At 50.8% G+C, this 18258-nt stretch overlaps 9 protein-coding genes across 9 annotated transcripts; 7 read left to right on the forward strand and 2 right to left on the reverse strand.

The window, feature by feature from the left end:
* Positions 1 to 96: 96 nt before the first annotated feature.
* GT037_009513 (uncharacterized protein) lies at positions 97 to 1345 on the forward strand (the record flags this gene model as incomplete). Its single annotated transcript, XM_038934560.1, has 2 exons — positions 97 to 184; positions 237 to 1345. The coding sequence occupies 2 exons, from the start codon at positions 97 to 99 to the stop codon at positions 1343 to 1345; spliced, it is 1197 nt and encodes a 398-aa protein (XP_038782835.1).
* Positions 1346 to 2175: 830 nt separating this feature from the next.
* Positions 2176 to 2910, forward strand: GT037_009514 (uncharacterized protein; the record flags this gene model as incomplete). Its single annotated transcript, XM_038934561.1, has 1 exon — positions 2176 to 2910. One exon carries the CDS (start codon positions 2176 to 2178, stop codon positions 2908 to 2910), a length of 735 nt encoding a protein of 244 aa, XP_038782836.1.
* Positions 2911 to 4052: 1142 nt separating this feature from the next.
* GT037_009515 (tripeptidyl-peptidase 1 precursor) lies at positions 4053 to 5936 on the forward strand (the record flags this gene model as incomplete). The annotated part of the gene is made up of 3 exons (XM_038934562.1): positions 4053 to 4143; positions 4192 to 5531; positions 5586 to 5936. The coding sequence occupies 3 exons, from the start codon at positions 4053 to 4055 to the stop codon at positions 5934 to 5936; spliced, it is 1782 nt and encodes a 593-aa protein (XP_038782837.1).
* Positions 5937 to 6449: 513 nt separating this feature from the next.
* On the forward strand, positions 6450 to 7484 carry GT037_009516 (uncharacterized protein; the record flags this gene model as incomplete). Its single annotated transcript, XM_038934563.1, has 1 exon — positions 6450 to 7484. One exon carries the CDS (start codon positions 6450 to 6452, stop codon positions 7482 to 7484), a length of 1035 nt encoding a protein of 344 aa, XP_038782838.1.
* A 325-nt stretch (positions 7485 to 7809) lies between these two features.
* On the reverse strand, positions 7810 to 8188 carry GT037_009517 (uncharacterized protein; the record flags this gene model as incomplete). The annotated part of the gene is made up of 2 exons (XM_038934564.1): positions 7810 to 8041; positions 8124 to 8188. The coding sequence occupies 2 exons, from the start codon at positions 8186 to 8188 to the stop codon at positions 7810 to 7812; spliced, it is 297 nt and encodes a 98-aa protein (XP_038782839.1).
* A 1182-nt stretch (positions 8189 to 9370) lies between these two features.
* GT037_009518 (het-domain-containing protein) lies at positions 9371 to 9979 on the forward strand (the record flags this gene model as incomplete). Its single annotated transcript, XM_038934565.1, has 1 exon — positions 9371 to 9979. One exon carries the CDS (start codon positions 9371 to 9373, stop codon positions 9977 to 9979), a length of 609 nt encoding a protein of 202 aa, XP_038782840.1.
* Positions 9980 to 10264: 285 nt separating this feature from the next.
* GT037_009519 (het-domain-containing protein) lies at positions 10265 to 11017 on the forward strand (the record flags this gene model as incomplete). The annotated part of the gene is made up of 2 exons (XM_038934566.1): positions 10265 to 10627; positions 10679 to 11017. Coding segments are annotated over 2 exons (702 nt in total), but the record flags the coding sequence as incomplete, so codon positions are not given.
* A 667-nt stretch (positions 11018 to 11684) lies between these two features.
* GT037_009520 (uncharacterized protein) lies at positions 11685 to 11870 on the reverse strand (the record flags this gene model as incomplete). Its single annotated transcript, XM_038934567.1, has 1 exon — positions 11685 to 11870. The coding sequence occupies one exon, from the start codon at positions 11868 to 11870 to the stop codon at positions 11685 to 11687; it is 186 nt and encodes a 61-aa protein (XP_038782842.1).
* A 3115-nt stretch (positions 11871 to 14985) lies between these two features.
* On the forward strand, positions 14986 to 17568 carry GT037_009521 (lens fiber major intrinsic protein; the record flags this gene model as incomplete). Its single annotated transcript, XM_038934568.1, has 4 exons — positions 14986 to 15315; positions 15435 to 15869; positions 16177 to 16642; positions 17012 to 17568. The coding sequence occupies 4 exons, from the start codon at positions 14986 to 14988 to the stop codon at positions 17566 to 17568; spliced, it is 1788 nt and encodes a 595-aa protein (XP_038782843.1).
* Positions 17569 to 18258: the final 690 nt, after the last annotated feature.

Raw genomic sequence — 18258 nt, forward strand, 5'->3', positions numbered from 1 at the left:
TTGGAAGCTTGCAGCCCGTTGAGTTGGTATATTCTCACTTTTCGGATGCACAGAGCTGACTCGACGGGTAGTCCCGATGATGTTTTCATCGCAGTCATGGGAATGACTGGTGCCGGCAAGTCTACCTTCATTGAGCACTGCACCAAGCCTACAGAGCGCTTGTCAGGCCATGAACTCTCATCATGTAGGCATACTCGTGGACAAGAAGCCCGGTCGATCGTTGACTGGTAACACAGGTACGAGTCAAGTGTCCATACATACTACATGCGTTCTCGGACGGACAGTTCATCTAATCGACACGCCTGGCTTTAACGACAGTCGACGGTCTGACGGCGAAACATTACAAGAACTAGCATACTGGTTAGCAGCCGCCTACGAGAGAGATATCAAAATTAGTGGGATCATCTACTTACATTGCATAACGAACAATCGCTTTCAAGGTTCCGCTGTACGAGCGTTGAGTGCTTTCAAGAAGATGTGTGGGGAAGAGATGTTTAAGGGGATTATCGTAGCAACGACGATGTGGGACAAAGTCACCGCAGATGAACTCGCCAAAGCTGAAATTCGGCATGAGGAACTCCAAGAGAAGATTCGTCAGGATGTTATACGGGGAGGTGGCAAACTAGTGAGGCTATCGGCCGTAGAGATAGACGCAGCGAGGATACTTCAACATATAGTGAGCAAAGATAGAAGACTAACGCTGGCGTTCCAGCGAGAACTGGTAGATGAGAATCGACTCATCCACGAGACAGGTGCCGGTCAGGTGCTGTATGACGATCTGAAAGGATCAATCGAGACATTGCAGGCTAAGACCAAAGAAGCCCACGAGAAAATAGAGGAGATGGCTCACTCTTCGCGAAGAGAAGAGCTGCGTGAGCTCGAGGACGCCGTCACCGAGATGACTAGAACCATGCGATCGGTCGACGAAGATATTGACCACACAAAAGTAACGCTCGACGATATTCGGAAGGCGTGGGATGCGTATATCGATCGTGACGACGAGACTATTTCGGCAGCAGCAGAACGTATCGAGCAGCAGTTGGAGATCGAGCGCTGTCGACAAGGAATTAAAGGCACAGCCCAGTCTGCTTCAGACAACACCGTTTACGGAGCCTCCAGTACTGTATCTTCTTCAGTAGCAAGTGGATCGCAGTCTTCTCAAGCCGACATGTCGCGCAGGTTAAAAGAACTCGAAAAAGAACGGAAAGCGCTTACGTATCAGATGGGCCGAAGATTGAACAGGCGGTATACTAAGCGTTCGCGCAGTGCGACGACGATAGGAGTCATAGGCACCGGATTAGCCGTAGGTCAACTCGTCGCAGCGATCGCTTGCGTTGTAATGTGATGCGTATCGAACAAGCGAAAAGGAGACAAGCTGCAGTCTAGACTGGCGAATCTGAGGGCTCGGGCTTGTGCTCAGCGCTAGTACAAATGGGGAAGTAGCACCCAGCCGCCGAAGCCTGCATCATCAACTCACACATCGCATCGCATCTTCTTGCCCTATGCTTTTGTCCGGCTGGTACTGCAACCTCACAGCTCATGCGCCGCGATATTGACATCGGGCGAACACAGTTGCCTTCGTCTGGTCCGGAGATTCTCAGCTCTGCCTCTAGTCACGCGTCAAACTATTCTCTCACACGTCCGGCATACGATATTGCTGTCTAAGACAAACAACTATACAGTTCAACTTTAAGACAAAGAAAGGTTTAAAAGATATAAGAACTACTTTACGCGTAGAAAAAACATTACAACTTATCTTGATACACTTTAGTTAGTCAACTTTTCAACAGATATAAACCTCAAGTATTCCTAACTTTCGGGACGCGTATATTGGACTACCATCGAAGACGGTCGTCATGAAACCACGGCCGGCGTTGGTGTAGGCGCCAATGCGCATCCTAGGTGTGGTGAATGGCGTCCCCTCTACGACAGCTTCGGCCCCCCCTGTATTCAATCATAATCTTTGCAGATAGGCGATGGAAGTCTAGTACCACTGCATCTGGTTTTCACTCGACAACGACTATCAGACTTTCACTCGACCGTCTGGTCGCCCAACGTGTTACTAGCGGTCCACGTAAGACCTCACGCCCACCCAGTCGAAAGGAGGTTCCAAGATCCCCTTCCTAACATCGAACCACAATCACTCAACCGACACATTGCCCACATATAAACATCATGGCTTCGGTTCAACACGTGATCGATCCGAAAGCGGATACCATTATCATCTTACGATCACCAGGAAACCCAGAATACTTCGCCTTGTGGGATAACTCGCCATTCGAAAATCTCGATGCACTCGCTCAACTTCCTTTCTCCATGGTGGCCGAGGACGTGGAGACCACGAATACAAACGACAATACAGTTCATCAGGCACCATCCGAGGGTATCATAATGACAAGCTTGGAGCATACAACTCCGGACGTTCCCGTTGGCTCGGTACTGTACTGTGTTTCTTCGCGCCATCTTACCCTGGCTTCTCCGGTGTTCAGGAAAATGCTATCGCCGGACGGTTTTCGTGAGGGATACAAGAAGCCAGATGGCCGCTACTATATTGTAGCCGAGGACTGGGAAGAGGAGGCTTTTCTTATCTTCCTCAACATGCTACATCTACAGGGTCGTAAGATCCCACGCTACGCCAATCTTGAGCTATTGGCCAAGGTCGGCATACTCATAGACTACTATGATTGCGAGGATGCGGTCGAGTCTTTCACTACTAGGTGGGTGAAATCCCTCGACGGAGATGTACCTTCTGAGTACTGTCGTGATCTTCTACTTCATGTTTGGGTCTCTTATGTCTTCCGAGACGCATATCGCTTCCGGGTTGCCACGAATGGGGCAGCTGGCTACTGTGATGAGGGCACTCTTCGGACATTAGGCCTTCCTATACCACCGGAAGTCTCAGGTAAGTGAACTGTGAGACATGTACCGAGTTTGTCGTTTTCTAATCCCGAGCAGCAAGTATTGAACGTCGGCGAACGGACAGTATCGAGGAAAGAATCTCTCAAATTACCGATAATCTTCTCATGTATCAACGTGGTCTCGGAACATGCTCGATAGATGAAGGTTCTTCTGTCACATGCAACTTTATATTATACCGATATATGTGGCAGACAATGTGGTATATAGGTTTACAGTGGCCGTCACCCACGTATCCTTACCATGGCTTCTCGGCCCAGCAATTGCGACACTATACACATAAGCCGTTGCATTGGGGGTTCGGATTGGAAGAGGAAGGTGATGTTGTTCGTCATAAGAGGAATTGTTGGTCGTGGCCTCAAATGAGTCACTACGATGGCCCACCACTAGAGGACTTTCCAAGGCGTACTTTCGCGGAATGAGAAGGAAGATCTGACGAATTGGCGCAAGTCGGAGCATTTTCGGCGCTCATATAGTGCTGCTCTTTCAGAATAGCCTGTTGTTTATCCATCAAATGCTGGTCGCGAATTGGACTCGAGAAGCCGTAGCTTCTAGTTTAGCTGTGAAGATTGTAGAAAACAAGTACACTCGTATTTTCTAGACAGCACAGAAGGATCTCGGATGCTAATGACATGCTCTACACACCAATACTATGTTGTTAGCGGAAGGTGCTCGTATGTGCCTTGCATGATCTGTGGCCGAGGCAACGGTCCGGCTATAACGCCATCCCATGCAGGCAGCCCAAAACCGGTGCTAGCAATCCCGCACCGGACGCCATCGGCCTATCACAACAGGCCAAGTGGGGCAATCGGTCATGTTATCGCAGTACCAAGGCCAAAACAAGAAGGAGCTTATCCGGCACACAAGCCTCGTCAAGGACTCCACCCCGAGGCTTGTCTTCCTTAGCCACTTGCTTGGGTACGATTAGTCCCGCTCAACGCGTCGCATACGCGCATGGCGAGATGAGCCAGTTTAAGTATTCTAAACTACATGAGGTAGGTCGATATCCAATATGCAGGGTCTGAAGTCGACTGCGGGAGCGGTATAAAAGTACTATACTGTCCTGCTCTCATGGCCTCTTCATCCGCTTTCGCTTCGGACTACCTTCGCTCAAGGCAATACCGGTTGTGGCAAAGATGGCTCCAGTACTCTCATTCATCGTCGGCTCGTTGTTGGCTATGCAGGCCTTCGCCGAGCCGTTTGAGAAGCTTTTCGAGGTTCCGGAGGGTGAGCTATACGTCTCATCGAGTTACGATCAATGCTAACGGCCAGCAGGATGGAAGCTTCAGGGCCCGGCATCGGATGCGCACACACTCAAGCTCCAGATCGCGCTCCAGCAAGGCGATACCGCAGGCTTTGAGCAGACCGTCATGGACATCTCCACTCCCTCGAACGCAAAGTACGGACAGCACTTTGAGTCGCACGAGGAGATGAAGCGCATGCTCATGCCCAGCGAGGAGACCGTTTCCTCGGTCTCTGCCTGGCTCAAGGCCGCCGGTATCGAGAATTTCGAGACCGATGCCGACTGGGTGACCTTCAAGACCACCGTCGGTGTTGCCAACGAGCTCCTCGGAACCAAGTTTTCCTGGTTCGTCAGCGAGGAGAGCACACCTCGCAAGGTTCTCCGTACGCTCGAGTACTCCGTTCCAGATGAGATTGCCGGGCACATCAACCTCGTTCAACCGACCACTCGTTTCGCTGCTATTCGTGCGAACCACGAGACTGAGCGCGAGATCTTCAGCATCCAGCTCGCTTCTTCTCCCAACGTCACTGTTAACTGTGATGCTTCCATCACTCCCCAGTGCTTGAAGCAGCTCTACAAGATTGACTACACTCCCGACCCCAAGAGCGGCAGCAAGGCAGCATTTGCTTCCTACCTCGAGGAGTACGCGCGCTACAGCGACCTTGCCCTCTTCGAGAAGAACATCCTGCCCGAGGCTGTGGGTCAGAACTTTTCTGTTGTCCAGTTCAACGGCGGCTTGAACGATCAAACCTCTGCCGACGACAGTGGCGAGGCCAACCTGGATTTGCAGTACATGCTTGGTCTTGCCCAGCCCCTGCCTGTTACTGAGTACAGCACTGGTGGACGCGGCCCATGGGTCGCTGATCTCGACCAGCCCGATGAGGCGGACAGCGCCAACGAGCCCTACCTTGAGTTCCTCCAGAGCGTGCTCAAGCTCCCGCAGAAGGACCTTCCCCAGGTCATCTCGACCTCGTACGGCGAGAACGAGCAGAGCGTACCCAAGTCGTACGCTCTCAGCGTCTGCAACTTGTTCGCTCAGCTCGGCAGCCGCGGTGTCTCAGTCATTTTCTCGTCCGGTGACTCTGGTACTGGCTCTGCCTGCCTTTCCAACGATGGCAAGAACACTACCAAGTTCCAGCCCCAGTACCCCGCTGCCTGCCCCTTTGTCACCTCGGTCGGCTCGACCCGCTACCTCAATGAGACTGCTACTTTCTTCTCCTCCGGCGGCTTTTCCGACTACTGGAAGCGCCCCAGCTACCAGGACGATGCTGTCAAGGCCTACTTCCACAAGCTCGGCCAGAAGAACAAGCCCTACTTCAACCGTCACGGTCGCGGTTTCCCCGACGTCTCGGCACAGGGTTTCGGTTACAGGGTAAGAAATGTTCCTCTACAAACTGCACGCGAGACAAAGACTGACTCTGTTTAGGTTTACGACAAGGGTTCTCTCAAGGGATACCAGGGTACCTCGTGCTCCGCTCCTGCTTTCGGTGGTATCGTCGCCCTCCTCAATGACGCACGTCTGAGGGCCAAGAAGCCTGCTCTTGGTTTCTTGAACCCCCTGCTGTACTCCAACCCTGATGCGCTCAACGACATTGTTCTTGGTGGTAGCACTGGCTGTGATGGCCACGCACGGTTCCACGGCGCACCTAACGGTAGCCCTGTCATCCCATATGCCAGCTGGAACGCTACAGCGGGATGGGACCCGGTTTCCGGATTGGGCACTCCCAACTTCCCCAAGTTGCTCAAGGCTGCGATGCCTGCTAGGTACAAGGCCTAGGGGAAGTGTGAATGGACTTTAGAGACTTGCGATAATGTAGATGGAATGTTAATGCAATCATGAGATGCAATGTCAATAATAAATATGCCAAGATGCAAAGTGATTTTGGTCAATATGTTGGTGAGGGAGGCTGCGGCGTTGCACAAGCGTGCACGAGCCACATCGGCCACCAGATGACGTAGAAGCTTCGAGAAGCGTCGCGAATCTTCACGCGTCTTCGTGACAAAGCTCGAAGCATCACCAATCGTCGCGCATCGTCTACGTTCTTCCAGCATCGTCCTGTTCTTACGAGATCAGCATTTCTCATCCACGCGCACGCAATCGACTGCTGCCTTGAACGCCTCCAACATGCCTATAAAGGAATGTGTTGCGGCTCTCCATGAGCCCATCATCAGATTCAAAGACCAGCACATCTACACATTTCCCATCTACAACTACTCTTGAGCTTCATCAGCCACTACTATTCTGCACATCAATCCACAAGCCTCTCTTCCCGAACGAACAATCCCAGCAATGGCGTTTGTCCTTACCCCCCGCTTCGCACCCGCCTACCAGGCACCGCAGTGCAACCCCTTTGGCTACTGCGCCCCAGTATCACGACCCTCGCACGGTTACCGCGTCGCTCGACCTCAGCCTCGTCGTCCCCAATACTCGCCTTACAACAACTTCTTCAGCCAGGTTGATGAGCTATTGAGCGAGATCGACCGCGAAGCACAGCGCCAGGCACAGATCGAGGCACACCGCGAGGCCCTACGCGAAGCCTACCGCCAGCGACAGCTACAACGCAAGCGCGCCCTTCGCGCCGAGTTCCAAGTCAACCCGGTGGAGCAGGGATGGCAGGTAGACGGCGACATCCATGGCTTCAATCAAGACAACATCAACATCGAGGTCATCGATGAACAGACGCTGAAGATTGCGGGCAACACCCACTGGCAGTCGGAGCCGTCGCAGCCTCAGGCACAGCAACTTCAAATCGAAGCCGAGCCCATGTCCGCTCCTGCCGACCAACACCCCACTGCCATGCAATCCGAACAGGAAGTCGAGACCACTACCGACGCCGACACTACAACGACCGGCGCCGCGACACCAGATACCGACAGCATCAGCGATACCGCAAGTCAGAAGTCATATCAAGCGACCGTAGAGGACGACTTTGAAGACCTTGCCGCCGACTTCCCCAACTCGCGCCCTTCATCTCCTACCGAACCCCGCGAGCCCAAGGGCAAGGAGAAGGCAGTTGAAAAGCCTGCCTCCACCGAGACTGCGGTAGCAACTCAGCCACAACCTGAAGCACCAGTTCAGCAGCAACAACAACAACAACAACAACAACAACAACAACAACAACAACAACAACAACAACAACAACAACAACAGCCACAGGAGCAATCGCAACAACAAGAACGCATCCACGGGTCGTTTGAGCGCACCTTTAGGTTTCCGGAACGCATCGATGTAGCCAATGTGGGCGCTAGCTTCAAGGATGGTGTGCTCAGGGTCACTGTTCCCAAGGCGCAGAAGGTGCAGGTTAGAAGGATCGCTATCTTGTAGATGGATGGATGGACATGATATGGATGGAACGATGATTTGCTAGGGCATGAAATGCATCGGATGGAGTAATGGGTAGCATATATATATATATGGAAAGGGAATGGTTTTGTAAGATATTTGCGTACGATGCTTAGCTATCGGTTCGATAATGAATTGAATACTGATATGGTTTTATTCAAACACTTCTTTCTCTTCTTCTCGCGATCCAACTGTTATACATTGACCCTTTCCTCATCCATCGAACAGGAATCCTCTCTTCGGACTTTCTTTTCCCTCTTATAATCGGTGAGGTGGATTGTGCATCCTAAACTACCCTAGCCTGCACCTACAACGCCCAAGCAATAGCTCCCAGTACGGCTACCGCCACACCACCCGCTTCCCCAGCGTTGATAGCAGTAGCAGCACCTGTCGATACAGCGCTGTAAGACGAATAGGTTCCCTTGTCAGTGATGCTGGGAGTAGCTGCTGGAGTGGTTTTGGACATGGTTTCTTCCACCTTGGACGAGGCTGCGGATGATAGGGAAGCTGCGACGGAAGACATGGGTTGGGAGACATTGCTGGAAAATATGATGTCAGTACGGCGATGGAGTCTATGAGAGAAAAGGGGATCAAGCGTTACATGCGTGAAGGAGCACTTACGTTGACGAATCTGCGGCGAATGCGAGACCGATGAGGGCTGGGAGGATGACGGTCGAGAAACGCATGATGGCTGTCAGGATTCGGGGTTTTAGTAGGCGGGCGAAAATTAACGAGGTATGTTGTCGATTTGGACCAGACATATGTATCTTAAACCTTTGACGGTCATTAGTACAGACTCTCGAGCTTGGGTGATGCATGTCATCTTGAACATTCCTCAGTGCTACATTACGCGTATACAATTACTAGTATCTGGTATGTATATCCGTTGGTGTATGATAGTTGTGCGAAACATAGGTACGTATCGAGGTACCAAACCCCACAGCTCTTTTGACTGGATTCGCTTAGGGGTACAAGGGGCATATTGGTTGGACAGGCATAAAAGTCTTGTAATGGATAGTCTTGCGGAAACAAAGTCCAGCGTACTTGTCTTACAATGTGTCGATAGTGTGTGCGATCTGGTGCGTGTTATTGCGATATTAGAATTCACAAACTACTTGTAGATGTTTCCCGATGTTGTCGTTAAGCTGCATGTATGTTCTCATGTAGCGTCGATGTCTCGCGAATGAGAAGCTCCTTCTGATCTGTTATCGAAAGGACAAAAGGCAAACACCTGACTGCTTTCCCTTCACCAGACGTTGCGCGATCGTTACCATGGGGTTGTCGTTGATCTGATGCACGTTCGAGGACTCGGCGACATGATATATCAGGTTTGAGCGCTAAGGAAAGCTGGCAAGTTCAGGAAAGAGGAAACCTAACTTCCTTATTGGAAAATTTGAGTAAGCCACGCTTCAGCTTACACTCTGGTGAGGAAAAGGGTAGGAAGCTTAAATGATGTTGAAAGTGTGAGAGAAGGCTGAGATTCAGATGTCAAGCGCGACATAAAACGGCGCTAGCACGAGTACAAATTAGCGCCCATGCCCCGCCAGAGCAATACCATTCCTCCCGACCTCTCCTTCTTCATCGCCATAAGTGCAGCTCCGCACTATATCTATCGAAGCTTTGGCGATGCAACGTCCAGTTTGCACCTTCATAAAAACTGTTCTATCGTCGGCCAGTTCACCCGTCTTCTGGTCTATGCAGGTGGCTTATCGCGTCAGGTCACCAGGCTGAACATGGCTGAGCGAGCGTGGCGCACATAGATATGTCACTCAGCCTCAGCCGCCAACATAAAGTTCCGTTCTCATCCTCTATACCTTTTATGACTGAAACCAACCGTTGCTAAAAAAAAAACGCGCCTGCACTTCACTATGGCTGATCCATCTATCTATCCCCATGAGCTCGCCAGCCGCACTATCCGCCTGCTTGCCGTCGAACCAGGCGACCGCGAAACTCCACTGCGATGCCAGCTCGCGGAAACATATCTGGATACTACTTCAATCTCTTATTATGCGTTGTCATACTGCTGGGGCCCAAATCACTCCCTTATCGAAATAACATGCAACTCGCGTCCCCTCTTCGTAACGCCTAATCTACATGCTTTCTTACTCGAATACCGTCACAGAGGCACCAACATACCTCTTTGGGTCGACGCCATCTGCATCGATCAGTCAAATAACTCTGAACGCACGTCTCAAGTTCGCATGATGGATCAAATATACTCCAGAGCGGATTGCGTGGTCGTATGGTTGGGTGAAGCAAAAGCGACCGATAGATTGGCGGTGGACGTACTGAGGCTCATCCATGTGGTGTGGGCTAGCACTCCGAAGGTCTCGCATTTGGACCATTCTCGGGATGTCCTAGCGCATGACGCGTGGCTATCTTCAAACGTACCACAAGTGTCCTGGAATGCGCTGGCTGCGTTTCTCCTACGACCGTGGTTCAGTCGTATGTGGATGTACGTAACACATCGTCCTTGAACCTACTCATGGTATGGCTTTTTGCTGATGTTTTCCAGTATCCAAGAATTTTTGCTCGCACGTCAGGTTACAATGTGGTGTGGGGCACGAACGCTCAACGAGGAATTCCCTGTTCTCCAAGCAATGAGACGATTTGCGCATCTGTCGATTTGTGTCTACTTGACTACTGCTGCCGTGAGGGCGATAGAGAAGGACCACGCGCGAATATATAGGATGAGATGCGCACCCTGGCTGCAGGAGATCAAAAGTTTACGAGAGCAAGGGTCGATCGATGCCCTGAGCCTCATGATGAGAACTTCCTCTTTCGAGGCAACGGATCCGCGAGATAGGATGTTTGCGCTTGTTGGACTGATGGAAGATATTGATGAAAGCTTCGTTGATTATTCCAAAAGCTATCAAGACTTAACCCAGGAGCTTAGTCGTATGTTTCTGAACGGTACTATAGGATCCACGGTGGGTTCTGAGTTGGACGTATTGTCGCTCATCTCAAGAGACGAGAAACACGAATTCACGGAGCCGAGTTGGGTGGTGTACTTTCGCTCGAGGAGAAGTTTCCAACATGTACCTTTGGTATGGGTATACCCGTCTAAGAAGCCGGTGGTCAACCGTAACCCAGACATACAATTCACCAATGGAGAAGGGGATGACGTAAGCTCCTCTTCAGTTTTGGCATCTCACTCGCACTAACACAACCGCTAGTCTCTTCACATTCGCGGCACTGTTTTTGATGTGATAACACACGTTGTTCCCGTCCCCGTTATAACTGAGAATTATCTGAACACGCCACGTGGTGGCTCGGAATCCATCAAAGACATCATAGCGTACCAGGACTGGTTCCAACGTGTAGGAGATCTCATAGCACCAGAAGGAAACCTGACAACACCACCTATTGGCGCCGGATCACATCCCACCTACAAACCTACTGGTGAATCTCTATACAATGCCTTCTGGCGCACTCTGTGCTGTAATGGCACATTTACGGATTCACTCAACCCCCCCACTGATGATGGCAGCTTCGCTAAATGGCTTACCTTCATGCGTATCGAATTGTGGCGCCATAAAGCCCGAAATATGAAATGGCTGCTTTTTGGCATTTCTGCTATCTCTTTTCGAACCTTAACATACCGCTTCCAGGGAAATTGGCTCTTTTCGTGCGCTAGAAACCTCGCTTTTCCTTGGTTAGCTCGCTCATGCTATAGGTTTTGGGACGCCTTTTGGCAAAGCGTTCAAGTTGCAAACATGCATGCATGTAAAGACTTCGATGCGGCTTTCAGTAGGTGGAAGTCGGGCCGGCAGTTTGGTGTAACAAGATTGGGTGGGATCGGTTTGCTGCCGATCTCGGCGAAGGTAGGTGATAGTGTTGGTTTCTTTGTAGGGTGCAGACTTCCATTTGTGTTGAGAAAATCTGAAGAAAGGTACAGAATCGTGGGTGATGCATATCTTCATGGGTATATGAATGGAGAAGGAGACAAAGACGAAGGGGAGATGTTGACGATAATATGAGGCCAATTGCTTTGAGGGTGTCATACAAAGCGTCATCACAAGAAAGCAGCGCGATGATAGGTTAGAAATATGATTACATTGCATTATATCACAGCACTGGATTATGTATAGGAAGCACCGTTCAAGTGAGTTCTAGGATGTAGACAAGGAAAGATGAAGCTCGGTCGAGCTGTGGATGGGTGGGTTGCGATGATGTCGTAGCCTAAACCTCGGAGCACACATGCCACTCCCATCCCGTCTTCTCGCAACAATCAGTGCCACAGAAGCCCTTGGTCGACACGCTTCCAGCATATGTGGTATCGAAATTGATCTCCTGGCCCTCGTGCACGTTGGTCGATCCATACTGAGCGGAGAGGATGTTCTTGCCGTTGCCAGCAACAGAGATCATACGTCTAAGATTGACTTGACTCCGAGTGTCGAACGTCCTGCTAATAAGAATATCAGGCTTAGCTTCATCAGATCACTAGTCATCAAGACTGCCATGCAGTCAAGTTCACGCTATGTGGTGCGGAGTGACCGCAGCTGAAGCATGCAAACATGATGGCTCTCTCGAGGCTTAGCTAAGTAAATCGCAGAAGATGATGCCATATGTCATAATTGGCTGCACGAAGACCAAAACAGGATAAATCGGTATGTGTCACTTGACTCGTTCGGTTAGTATCTAGAGAATTTTAACAGACGTCCAAGCCACACGCCGAGATGTATACCAAGCCTGATGTTGAGCCAAAAAGACATCTGCAGGGTCTCGATTCAGCTTTGCATCTCCAAGTCCAGAACATGCACGTGTTGTGCCGCGTGCGTTGCAAGTCCATGGGGAACGTGAGAATGGATACCCGTTTTGTTTTCGTTGTCCGCGGTCCCCTGGTATTGCTACCAGTAGCGTCATCGATCAATAGCGTCGCCTTGGTATATCGCATCTCGGCCGTTCTCTCTACAGCCGTCAACACTCTGGGCAACGTAGAGCACCATCTCAACCGACAGTGGACAAGGACTGGATTTGTGCCGTGAGTGGCATATCTATGTCCCAGTATCCGACATCGTTAGCACAACGGTATGATGCGCTCACGTACCCAGCTAATAACAAGGGTCATGTGCAGCGACTGCGGTACTCAATCACAAGGCCAGCCTAAACTTTCCAACGAGTAGTACTTCGACAAAGGCACCACAGTGACTGATAGTCCTAGTGTTTGGCATCATCTCCACATATGCGGTATTGTCTTCGGTGGCGGCTCGCTAGCGATTCTGGTAATTTGCCCCTGCCTAAGGCTCCACAGGTTAAACAAGGATCGAAACTCGACTCCATCTTCACACATGTCTACCCATGAACTCGTCAACAAACTGAGGGGCATGTTGCACTGCCCTGTTTTCTGCTTCTGACAACGTTGGGATTTTTTGCCGACTCTTGCGGACTTCTTGAAAGTTCTGGCTGTTCTGTGCCTGATTCACATTAGTAAGCGGCAGTGTTCTCTCACCCACGCGCGAAGACAATACATCTCAAGATGAGCGGCTGTACAAAAGCAGCAATGACACCTCGCACACTGTCTATGCATCTTCCACGCTGATGCTCGACACTGGGTCTTGTTCACCTTGAAACTGCGACGTGCACTCAGGCCAGGACGCTCCCGGTGCACTCGGCTACCGGCAAATATCAAACGAGGTGTTATCCTTACAGAAACTTACCAAGCTTTCGCATCGGATCGCATCGCATATAAAAGGCCTTCTCGAAGTTGTCAGTGATGTCTCCTGTTTTGAAGATCCTCGGGTGAAACGGCGCGCGAGATCTAAAACATCGGCCCGAGCCTGTCGTAAGCTGTTGCAGAGACTCCGAAACCTCTCATCAAATGTAGGGCGGTACTAAGAAATCCATCACCGTCCCGCACCCCCCGACCCGCATCGAATGATCGCTGTGGCGTAGATGCGCATGTCTAACTACAAGCTCACAATGTGCCTGAATCGTCATGGCCAACAGCAACGAGGATACGCCTGACAACATGCTTCCGAAGTAGCTTGCAGTGTTGCTTGCTCCTTCGAACGGACTATTGAATACAAAGACACTTTTGGTATGAGATCGCCTGCGTCGATAATTGGCTGATGTCGATTGTGTAGACTTTTTACGTCCATGAAGGCACCGAGCAAGTGCAAGGGCATGTTTCTATCGAATGCGGGGGTTTATTGAGATTACGTGCGGTTGAAAGCCAGTAACAATGAGGTTATGCCCACATTACTCGGTAGCGGCTATCCCGAGGGCACTGTACCCCGAGTGAGTATCAGTTTACATTTAGTTGTGGACAGGTGATCAGCTTGAGCACACAACGCGAGTCCCGTGCACCGGGACCAAACTTTAGCAACACCAATCTTGGCCAGAGCACGTTGCACGACAACTGAACTAAATGACAGAAGTGAAAATGTGTGGACAGCACAAAAACTTTGGAATCCAGCGACTGGGCCCACGCAGAGCGGTAGCGGCGCTGAGAGAAAGACCTCCACATTCCATGCGAGTCGATTTTGAAGGCGCAGTCGTTTCCAGGCTTCATGTGTAGGCCTGCCACGCGTCACTCAGATTGTGGGCTCATGGAATTCTCTTCTATACTTCGTTCGTATGCTGATGTTTAGTCGCTCATTGCGGATCCTTCGTCACACCTGCACTTTGCAGCACTCTACATGATGTCCATGCACCCAACACTGCCTACTTGACAGGCATCATTGCGTAACCATCGCTTCAGTATTGATTGACACATTCTTCTGAAGCCGCCACTAAGGGGCGGCGCACGCGTCTCTGCAGTATCATGGAGCGACCAACGTTTCGAACGACCTGTCAAAACGTTGCTGGCTCCAATCTTGGCAACGCTCGAACTTCAATGCACACCCTCCTCGCAGGAATCGCAGTTATTCTTTCCAAACCAACAGTGAGGCTATTGACGCGTAGTCTAATGGATAGTCCTGTGCCATTGACGTCCACAGTAGACGCAACATCTTCGGCTGCTGCTACTATACATCAAGTCCAGTAGCAATCGGGAAGGTGTATACCATCGAAATGATGTCGACAATCTTCATCACTTTTGAGTTGCTGTGGCGCACCGTCAGGCGACCCCATGGACGTTTCTCCGCTCTAGCTCTATCGTACCTTGACTTCCCAATCTCGCTATAACGGCACGCCAGTCGGAATGCACACTCCGCTAATGCATCAGCACTTCATGGTCTGGCGCGATGCATGGATTCTAACTCCAACAACAGGCTCGTGCTGGTTCAAGCAGACAACACCCACCCCAGGACGACGGAACCATGATCTTCTCAAGCGTGCACGGCTTTCCGGGTCGCACAGGCGAATATGAGAATCGGCAGTGCCCACCCTACTCCTCCCATTTTAGCGATGCGATATAATGGCTTTCGAGAAGCACATTTCAATCTACAAACGAACATCCTCTCTTTCAATCGTGCTCTCACCTCCCATCACCTTGAGGCCTTTTTCTTCAAGTACTCTTGGTAGCAACCCGTACTGGATCATGTTTGACGATAAGGACAAAGACTCTGGTCTACCCTTCCATGAGCCATCAACCGCACCTCCCTCGGAGGACCGAAGGAAGCATCATGTCTTACGTACAGAGGTCACAGCTTTCTTGGGAGAGCTAATCGGCACGTTCATGTTTCTATCCCTGGCTTTCACTGGTACTCAGATCGCGCTCAATGCCGCGGGCACCAACGACTTGACGGCATCTTCGAACCCGATTCCCGATGTTGGGAAGCTTCTCTATATCGCCTTCGCCTTTGGCGTCTCTCTGGCTATCAACGTCGCCATATTCGCCGACATCAGCGGCGGTAAATTCAATCCAGCAGTAAGTTCAGCCGTGCAACTTGTGCTCATATATCCCAGCACTTGGGCAACACCATTTGTGACATCACCGAGTTGTGGTGGTTGTACGAACATGCAGTGTAACATGCTAATCTGCCACAGGTTACTGCCGCCTTGTGGCTCACACGAAAGATACATTGGCATCGTGCACTCCAAACTATCATAGCGCAGATGATAGCTGCTATCGCCGCAGCAGGCTTCGTCTCTGGTCTTTTGCCTGGCGCCCTCACCATCGACACAAAGCTCGACGCATCGATTAGCGTGACGAGAGGTTTATTCTTGGAAGCATTTGTCACCGCGCAACTCGTCCTGAGCATTCTCATGTTGGAGGCCGGATCATCGAAACCAATGTACATCGGCTTGTCGCTATTCATCGCCGAGATGTGCAGTGTCTACTTTACGGGTGGTAGCTTGAACCCAGCACGAAGTTTTGGTCCAGCAGTTGTCGTGGGATTTACTAGTTATCACTGGATCTACTGGGTGGGTCCACTGGGAGGAGCAGCCGTGGCGAGCGGAGCTTATGCGCTTATCAACTTTGTACGGCGAAATCCTATATAGCAGATTAGAGCAAGACGAAGTAATGCACGAAACAATATTGTTGAACTCTCAATGACACAATAGCTGTGATGCTGCTGCGAACGCACGGTTCGCGATACTATGCGCGGGCGACAAATGTAGAGACAGCTTGCTTCCTCTCACTATAGAAGGATATATCAATGGTCCCTTGTGAGAAGGTGCCATCTACCTTTATCCTAATAGTCTTAGCATCCCCATTCTCCATCATGAAAGTGGTTCTTTTACTTCTCAATTCGATCACCACCTTACTCGTGTACACTTGTTACAGTGCTTTCGTAACCCACATATCCTTATCGCTAGCGATGGAGCAAGAAGCCATGTAAGAGCCACCGACAGAGACCCAAAGTTTCGAGAGAGGGACGGAACTGATAAGATTACCAGCACCACTGCAAACGAATCGAATTCTCCGCTTCTATGCCTACCAGGCGAGATCCGGAACCGCATATACGAACTCGCATTCCGCGGGGAGAATATCACCAGAAATGCTTTTCTCAAGACGTGCAAGCAGATTGAGTACGAAGCGAAGCCGATCTTTTACTCCAACCTTACTGTATCATTCGGCCACAAATGGAACCTGCCGCGGATGGTCAGAAGGGTTGAGCCGGAAATGCTCAACAAGATTACATCAGCTTGCTCTTCCGCGGTGATACTGTTTGGGAGGTTCCAGTACGCAAGGTTCTTACCGGGACTGAAGTACTGGCACATCTACCCCGAAGATACACCTCCGCAACCTCGTGCGAAAATTGTGTTTTTTATCAGAAAGAGGTTGGGTCGCGATGTGGAGGTCACTTTTGGACCGAGTGGTTGATCTCTAGTGGGTTTGGCACGTACGCCGCCTTCGCAAGCATTGGTATCTCGGCATGTAAGCATGTTCGAAGCGAAGGTGATGGTGAAATCTTCTCTGAAGGGTCTGGCGAGGTACTACAGCTTGGTATGGCGGAGCAACTACGGGATGGTGAAACATGTACTTAGGTAGCCTCGTGCGCTAGCACAATCTTCTCTTGCCGATATTGTCTTTGGCTCTTTTGCGATCACTCACCAGTTGCGGTCTCAACGAGAAGTTTTCCGATCATTCCAGTGATTCGTCAACTCTACCGCGTCAGATGAATATGGATCTCGACAGCATGTAGGAACTCAAACCTATCATGAGATTCCTCTCATACTCACATATCCTAATAGTACCGCCGCAAACCAGCGCAACTCACCTCTCCTGCGCCTTCCGGCTGAGCTCCGAAACAAAATCTATCGCTACGCGTTCGAATCCAATGAAGTATGTCTTACTGCGCGCGGCTTCTATCATCGCTACTTCAGAACATTGAGGATTCATCCTATGAGCTTAGCGCAAAGTTGCTCGCAGTGCCGCTACGAAGCTCTTCCATACTTTTGGTCAAGCACGACCTTCAATCTGGGTTTTCTTGGTGTCGATGGTTTCGCATGGCATGTACCCCATGATTTGCGCCATCAGATCAAAGTCATCAACGTCCCAGTGGGGTTGTTCCAAGATCTTGTGCGCCGAGAGTCTATTGTTGAACGGCCGTGTGCCAGGCTAGAGACAGTCATTCTACCGAGGTACATGGTTCATCTCTACAGCCGTGACTACATCGAAGAGAAGCTCAAAGTGAGTCTTGGGAAGGACCTCGAGATCATTTACGTCGACTGAGGTCTGAAGCCTGGACGCAAGAATTTCTGGTGCTGGAGATTACGAAGGTCTGGATGATGCTGAACTACAACTTTTTCAACCATGAAATGGCGAGCATGATGCGATCATGTTTGTATGGCGAAGACGTGGAGGTCATATGCAGCAGCTTGTTTGCGCCGACTGCAGGACACACGCGTGGGCAGCTCGTTGTTTATGAGCCATCGCAGTACCGCGGAATAAGAAAGAATGAACCACAGTATGACCTTGCTGAACGCTTGGGCAGATGCACCTACTACGCTGGTCTAGCAAGGTCTCGCCTCTCATTCGATCGTCGCCCAGTATAGAAGAAGCAATAACACACCTAGTCTTCCAGAAACACATTTCATAATCTCCGGAAACCGCAACCCCTCTCATTCCCTTCCCTTTCCCTCCCCGGCCGAGCGTGGAACGACACCAGCGCCGAACGCCGCGAATCTTCGGTGCCCGGCGTCCGAAATGCGACGAATATCGGTCCACCACTACTCAACCTTCCCAGACAGGCAACTTGCATCGAAAACCATCAAACTCCTTCGGCATGGCGGTGCGACAGGCCCGATAGCCATCGGAGCGCGGATCTTATGACGATGCGATGGAGGATGTAAACTGGCGTGATGGAGGAGAAGAGGCGTAACGGAGCGGGCGGAATCGGCAGTTTGAAAGTCCGGAAGGCGC

Source organism: Alternaria burnsii (assembly GCF_013036055.1).
Source record: "Alternaria burnsii strain CBS107.38 chromosome Unknown 728, whole genome shotgun sequence".
NCBI classification, from domain to species: domain Eukaryota; kingdom Fungi; phylum Ascomycota; class Dothideomycetes; order Pleosporales; family Pleosporaceae; genus Alternaria; species Alternaria burnsii.